At 47.9% G+C, this 7,485-nt stretch overlaps 1 protein-coding gene across 1 annotated transcript in view; it reads left to right on the top strand.

The window, feature by feature from the left end:
- Window positions 1–5,339: 5,339 nt before the first annotated feature.
- TBC1D9 (TBC1 domain family member 9) overlaps window positions 5,340–7,485 on the top strand; it is a 136,433-nt gene continuing 134,287 nt past the window's right edge. The window contains exon 1 of the mRNA XM_055275976.2: window positions 5,340–6,817. Coding sequence (XP_055131951.1) covers window positions 6,688–6,817 — 130 coding nt within the window. The 5' untranslated portion in view covers window positions 5,340–6,687. The remainder of the gene's footprint in view (window positions 6,818–7,485) is intronic.

Below are 7,485 nucleotides of genomic sequence, written 5' to 3'. Positions count from 1 at the left end.
GGAAGGAAGGAAGGAAGGGAGGGAGGAAGTTTCATTTATTGTTTATTTCCAGAGCATCTCAGAATGTAATGAAAAGTGTAATGATTTAATGAATGGATGCAAGGTAGCACTGTTACAGTAAAAGCTATTTTGAGGAATCTTTTCCCTTCAATCATACTATAAGGATAGTCCTGGCTGCAGAACTGTTCATTCACTTAAAGCTAAAATAACCTAACTGTGGCTTCTGTATCAATTATCTCTATTACTTGCAGAGTTGACAACGTGGTGACTGGTTGATCTAGTTTCTCCAGCTGGTTCAGCAACTCAGATCCACTATGAAGATCTCTATATTGTGATAGTTAATTTTAGGTAGCGACTTGACTGAGTTAAGGATTACCAAGAGAGCTAGGAAAGCATTAATTTTAAATGCATGTGTGAGGGTGTTTCCAGAAGAGATTAGCGTGTGAGTCTGAGTGAGCTAGGAGGAAGGATTTGCTCTCATTGTGGAGGAGAATACCATTCAATTGGCTGGGGACCTAGAGAGAACTAAAACAGAGAAAAGGTGAATGTGGATCTGATATACAGATCTTCTTTTCCTGTTCTTGGACATTTTGCTAACTACATATTCTTCTTCTCTAAGCTTGGACATCAGAACTCCAGGCTGATTCTTCTGAAAATCCTCTCTAATAGTATATAGCGTATTGGTTCTGTCTCTTTAGAGAATCTTGACTAATACAGATTTCAAAGCAACTGCAAAGTATTGGATCTTCAAAGCAATATTACTCTTTGCTATCCCAATTGGTCATCCTTCTTCTACATCAGTGTGTATAAGAAATTCCAAATAGCCTACTAGAGCTACTGCCCTTCTAGGTTGGATATCAAAGATAGGGGAATTAATTTAAAAAAAAAAACCCTTGTTAAAATGTTATCTTCAGATAGGAGGCCTAGGGGAGTTCTTCCAAGGAAGCATTAGCACTTTATTACTCTGCTGGGTGAATTCTCTGCTGAAACTAAAACTGAATTTTCTACTAGTTGACCACTCCTGGGACTGCTGGGCAGTGCAATGTTTGTTGTTGTTGTTGTTGTTGTTTGTTTTGAGACAGAATCTCTGTTGCCCAGGCTGGAGTGCTGTAGTGCAATCTTGGCTCACAGTAAGCTTCGCCTCCTGAGTTCAAGCGATTCTCCTGCCTCAACCTCCCAAGTAGCTGAGATTACAGGCACGTGCCACCATGCTTGGCTAATTTTTGTATTTTTAGTAGAGACGGGGTTTCACCATGTTGGCCAGGCTGGTCTTGAACTCCTGACCTCAAATGATCCACTCACCTCGGCTTCCCAAAGTGCTGGGATTACAGGCGTGAGCCACCGCGCCTGACCTGGAATGGTTATTAACACCCGTGTTCTGCAGCCTTTGTCCCGTTGCTTCTGGGAGAACTGAGCCATGAAGGAGCAGACACTGCAGTTGGGAGGCGGGATGTGTGGGCATAGTGCTTCCGAGACTCCATGCTATTTCCAAAGTGGGGCAAGTCCCAAGAAGACCAAGCAGAGGACTGAGTGGGAGAGGAGTGTGGATAAGGAGGAAAACACACCACTGTGAAGGTGAAAAAGCAGAAAAGGAGGGCATACTGCAGAAATGGGGGTGGAAATTGCCAAAGACTAACTAACTACACTTGGAATTTTGCCTCAGTCAGATCTGCCCACTAAGCAATACATGGATTAACTGCTCAAAGGTCAAACAGTCAGAACCCCATCAGGGTCGGCCAGGCATGGTGGCTCACACCTATAATCCCAGCACTTTGGGAGGCCAGGGCGGGCAGATCACCTGAGGTCAGGAGTTCGAGACCAGCCTGGCCAACATGGTAAAACCCCGTTTCTACTAAAAATACAAAAATTAGCTGGGCATGGTGGCTCACACTTATAATCCCAGCTACTTGGAAGGCTGAGGTGGGAGAATCACTTGAACCTGGGAGGCGGAGGTTGCAGTGAGCCGAGATGGCGGCACTGCACTCCAGGCTAGGTGACAGAGAGAGACTCCGTCTCAAAAAAAAAAAAAAAATAGGAACCCTATTAGGGTTGGAGGGGAGAGTGAGAGATCTGAAGGACAGAAAGACAAGGCTGGGCGCGGTGGCTCACGCCTGTAATAATCCCAGAATTTTGGGAGACCAAAGCGTGTGGATCACGAGGTCAGGAGTTTGAGACCAGCCTGGCCAAGATGGTGAAACCCCATCTCTACTAAAAAAATACAAAAATTAGTAGCTGGGAAGGCTGAGGTAGGAGAATTGCTTGAACCCAGGAGGTGGAGGTTGCAGTGAGCCAAGATTGTGCCACTGTACTCTAGACTGGGTGACAGAGCAAGACTCTGTCAAAAGAAAGAAAGGAAAGAAAGAAAGAAAGAAAGAGAAAGAAAGAAAGAAAGAGAAAGAAAGAAAGAGAAAGAAAGAAGAGAGAGAAAGAAAAAGAAAGAAGGAAGGAAAGAGAGAAGGGAGGGAGGGAAGGAAGGAAGGAAGGAAGGAAGGAAGGAAGGAAGGAAGGAAGGAAGGAAGGCAGGCAGGCAGGCAGGCAGGCAGGCAGGCAGGCAGACAGACAAAGACATCATCTACCTCTACCTTATCTAGGCATCTGTTGAATGCTTTTCCTCTTCAGGTGGTCTGAGACTATCCTAGGGCTTAAAACCAGTGAGAATAAATTGAAAGCTAAAAATAGTCACTATTTCACAGAGAAACTAGTTAGATTAATTAGGTTCTCCTTGTGTCATTTCTTGTCTAGATATATTTGATTGTCTTTTTTTTTTTTTTTTTCAAAGTCACATTTAATTGAGTAGGTAGCACTATGGGACTGGAAAGCCACCATAAACTCCTTATAGTTTCTCTAGTTTTTTGCAATGTCCTTTTACTACAGGTTATCACAAGTCATGATAATAATGGCAGTCCTGATTTCCTGGAGAGAATCTGTGCTCTAAATCTTCCAAGAAACTAGAAAATGGCTAAGGATTTTAAAATGTTTCTTCTTTCCTCTTGGTGTCCAATCTTGTTCTCAAAGCAAATTTTTATAAGCTTGTTTTGGTTACATTTTAATCTTCACAAAAGCAGGGACTTTGTATGTTTTGTTCACTTTTTTTCACTCTGTCATCCAGGCTGGAGTGCAGTGGCGTGATCTCAGCTCCCTGCAACCTCTGCCTCCTGTGTTCTAGCAATTCTCCTGCCTCAGCCTCCAGAGTAGCCGGGACTACAGGTGCATGGTGCCACGTCTGGCTAATTTTTTGTATTTTAGTAGAGACGGGGTTTCACCGTGTTGTCCAGGCTGGTCTCGAACTCCTGAGCTCAGGCAATCCACCCGCCTTGGCCTCCCAAAGTGCTAGGATTACAGGCGTGAGCCACCACGCCTGGCCTTGTTCACTTTTTATTCCAAGGCCTAGAGTATAGTAGGCATTCAATAATTATATGTTGAATGAGTGAATCAATGAATGAATGAATGAATGAATTTTATAAGTAAATAGCATTTGGTACCAGTATATAAAAAAGGCCAAAGTAACTTACATTTTGGGGCTAGGGTGTAGGTTTTGGTGTGAAAACACAACTTTAAGCAGCATGCCAAGGGCATGCCAAAAGATTGTTGTAGGCTGGGCATGGTGGCTTCTGGCACTTTGGGAGGCCCCAAGGCGGGCGGATCACTTGAGGTCAGGAGTTCAAGACCAGCCTGGCCAACGTGGTGAAACCCCGTCTCTCCCAAAAATTCAACAATTAGCTGGGCGTCATGGCTCGCACCTGTAGTCCCAGCTACTCAGGAGGCTGAGGTGGGAGAATCACTTGAATTGGGAGGTGAAGGTTGCAGTGAGCTGAGATCATGCCACTGCACTCCAGCCTAGGTGACAGAGCGAGACTTTGTCTCAAAACAAAAACAAAAGATTGTTGTAGGGGAAAAGGTGTGATATCTTTCCTTCCCATAAGGGTCATAGCCAACACACCTATAACAAAAGACAGGTTAACAAGAGAAAAGCATAACACATTTGTTTAATCAAAGTTTTAGGTGACATGGGAAACTTCAGAAATGAAGATGGAAAGACCGAGGGAAACCTGTTTTTTTTTTTTTAATAGAGATGGGGTCTCTCTGGTTTAATAGAGATGGGGTCCTCCTGGCTCCGCCTACCAAAATGTTGGGGTTGCAGGCGTGAGCCACCATGCCCAGCCTGTTTATTTTTTTGAGACAGAGTCTCGCTCTGTCCATTTTTGTGCTTAGGTTCAATGAAGAGTGGGCAGCCATGTAGATGTGGCTGGACAAAAGGGTAAGATCCAACGGTAATAGACAGAACAGACCCAGCCTGTCTGTTCAGATTCTTCTTGGCCTCTCCATGTAGCTTTCCCTCCTCCTAGGTTTACAGCAGGACTCCTTTGGAAAGGAGACCTACTATCCAATAAGGTAGGGTAGATAATTTCTTTATTTCTCTATTCTTTACGCCTGCTCTTACACAGAAAAGTGAGGAATGGTAATATTTCTAGGTTTTGTAGCTTGCTTTGGGGAGAGGAGTTTTAGTTTCTATGACCTGCCTTTAGTTTCCATGACTCACTTTGGGGAGAAAGAGAGGTGAGAGACAGGAGGGCAGAAGGAGGTCAGAGAGAAACTGCTTCTGAGGCCTTTCAATCTCCTTTAGTTCAAAGTACTCAGCAAGCCAAAGCACCATGCTTTGTGGTATCATTTTCCAAACCCCAACATGGTATTAAGGCACTTAGAGTTTTTAAAAATACCAATTATATCAAGTAAAAGAACACCTATGCAAAGACTTCAAAAATATAAAAGTTACATGATATATTAATATAATTTTTACATATGTATGACTTGTAATCTTATTGTTTGCTTTTTATTTGTAGATTTTGTGACTGAAGGCACTGCATTGTGACCAAAAGTGCCAAATGAGTTTTTTGAGTCTGTGTTAAATATATGAGGTTTCCACTGATGCCTGGAAGAGGCAGATCAGTCTGTGTGGTAACATCAAGGGAAACTTCCATTCCTTGAGAGCCCAAGGGGTAGGAAGCGAACAGATGCAATGGCAGTCTCATTAGAATGGCTGGTGATTTGCTCATTCGAGTAATTGAAGGAATTCAACAATTCAAGTCGGAGCTACAAAAGTCACAATTTTGAAGCCCACACAAGAAAGTCTCATTTGAATCTTTGCTCATTTGGAAAGGGAAAAGTCCCTAGGATTGCCCAGCATCCACAACAAAGCAGAGTCTGCTAAATTCCCATCATTTGGGAAGAGGAGCCTTTTTTTTTTTTTTTTTTTTAGCTGAACTATCCTCCAGATCTCCTGGGCGGGATGAAAAAAAAAAGGTCATCAGATATGTAGGCAGATGGGCTGTGATCACCACTGGAAGCTCAAAGTATTTGGGGAAACTGAAACTGTCTAGGGATAAAGCTGCCCTGGTTTGTGTGTTTCTGGTTTCACTGATTAAAAAAAAAAATCCATCTACCAAGCGTGGATAAATTTTAAAATTCTGCCATGCCCAGTTTTCGAAGCCCCAAATGCGATATAGGAACAGCTGTGGTGTGAATTAGTTGGTCTAAGCTTTTGGGCCGCTTCCAACTTCTATATTGCTCACGCCCTACAGGTCAAGGAAAGAAGTGATGTAATGCACTTAGCTGGGCCACTTTAATTACAATGGAATGGAGAGGGGGAGGGGTCACAAGCGGTGACAAGTTTAGCGCATGACTTGCCCTGGGGATGCAGGAAACAAAAACATTGACGACCATTGGCTGCGTTGGCTTCCGACCCGGGTCTCTAACCGAGCTCCAGGTCTGGAACCTTGAAACACTTTTCCTGGGAAAAGGGGTGGCGCTATCCCATAGAGCGTCAACCTTAAACACAAACAGCACACACGCACCCACACAGGCTGGCTGCGTCCTCCCTGCTGGGATGGGCGTCGGGCCCAGTGCTTGGCACACGGTCCCCAGGAGCTTCCCCCGAAGGTTCCCCCGAAGCCAGCTACAGCTGCTCAGCTTGGCGCGCAGAGCCCGCGGTGGTACCGAGTCCGCGCAAACCCGGACCCGCTCCAAGTGAGCCGCGTTGTCGTCATTCATTCGCAGTGTCCGGAGCGTCCTTCCAGCGGGGAGCTGGGCTTCCCTAGTGGCGCCTGCGGCCCCGACACGGCGCGTTAAGGCGCGGCGACTTCGGGAGCTCAAGAAGGTAGAGACGGGAGGGGCTCTGGAGCTCCGGTCGGCGCCGCGGGAGCAGCAGCGCCGGAGCCCAGCTTGGCCCTGACCGCGGGGCCGAATCCGCTCGGATGGCCCGCAGCCCTGCCTGCCGCCAAGCCGGATCCCAGGACTGAGCTATACCACTTCCTCCTCCTCCCGCCCCCTTCCTCCTCCTCTTCCTCCTCCTCCCGCTCCTCCCGCCGCCGTGGGCCGGAGCCGGGCTGCAGAGCGCCAGGCCCGGGCGTCTGCGGCCGCGGGCTCTCGCGGGGCGGCGACGCCGCGGGGAGGATGCTGCTTGCCGCGCCCGCGTCCTCGCCGTCCTCCCGGGCCGCCTGCTGGGGCTTTGTTGTGGCCCGGGCGCCGCGGGCCGCCCCCTGAAGTCGCCTGCCGCCGCCGCCGCCGCCGCCGCACCTAGCGGACGGGCGGGCGGGCGCGCGTGTGCCCAGGAGTGCGCGCCTGTCGCGGTGGTGGGTGCAGGACCCGACCCACGGGCCCATTGTGCGCCCGCCCGCGGCGGCCAGGACCATGTGGGTGAACCCGGAGGAGGTGTTGCTGGCCAACGCGCTGTGGATCACCGAGAGGGCCAACCCATACTTCATCCTACAGCGGAGGAAGGGCCACGCCGGCGATGGAGGCGGCGGCGGCGGACTAGCAGGTAAGGACCGTGGCCGATCCCTGCAGGAGGGGAGCCGGGAGCGCCGCGGCGCCGCCCGCGGCCCTGGGCTGCAGGCTCCGGAGACGCCGCCCGGTCCCCTGGGGCTGGGCGACCCGCCCTGCCTCGTTGTATGCGAGGCATCGAGAGTCGTGATGTTCAGGTTGGACAGAGATGCTTCTTTTTTTGACTCTGTCAGGCTTTGGGGCCCTTAGCGTACTGAGCGCTCTTTAAGTGGATATGTTGAGGAGAATGGAAAAGAGTGAGTCTGGGGCGGAGGGAATGTATTATCCCCGATAAATTGAATGCAGCATTCCCTTCCCCTCCCCCCCTTAAAAATATTGTTTTCCAAATGGAGAAGAGGGATAGAAGAAGGTTAATTTTTACTGCACTTTCTTTACTGGCAACAGCAGGATCAGGTATAAAATGCTCTTTTGTTTCCAGGGAAGCGATCAGTAAGGAACTCATGTGGTCATTTCCTATATGAGTTATGACGGAAGAGAATGAATAAGGAAACAGGAATTTTTTTGTTTCACCTAATTAGACATAAAGCAAAGCAAGTTCTCTGGTTCTAGTTGTAAAAATAATCGGCTGTATAACTGCATTTTAACTATTTTTGCTCAATCACTTCTTCCCTAAACCCCTTCCCTTCAAGGTATTATTGTAATTGT

This window comes from Symphalangus syndactylus, chromosome 4, assembly GCF_028878055.3.
Source record: "Symphalangus syndactylus isolate Jambi chromosome 4, NHGRI_mSymSyn1-v2.1_pri, whole genome shotgun sequence".
Classification (NCBI taxonomy): Eukaryota; Metazoa; Chordata; class Mammalia; order Primates; family Hylobatidae; genus Symphalangus; species Symphalangus syndactylus.
Note: the sequence above shows the minus strand (reverse complement) of the source record. Positions and strands in the feature narration are given on the sequence as shown.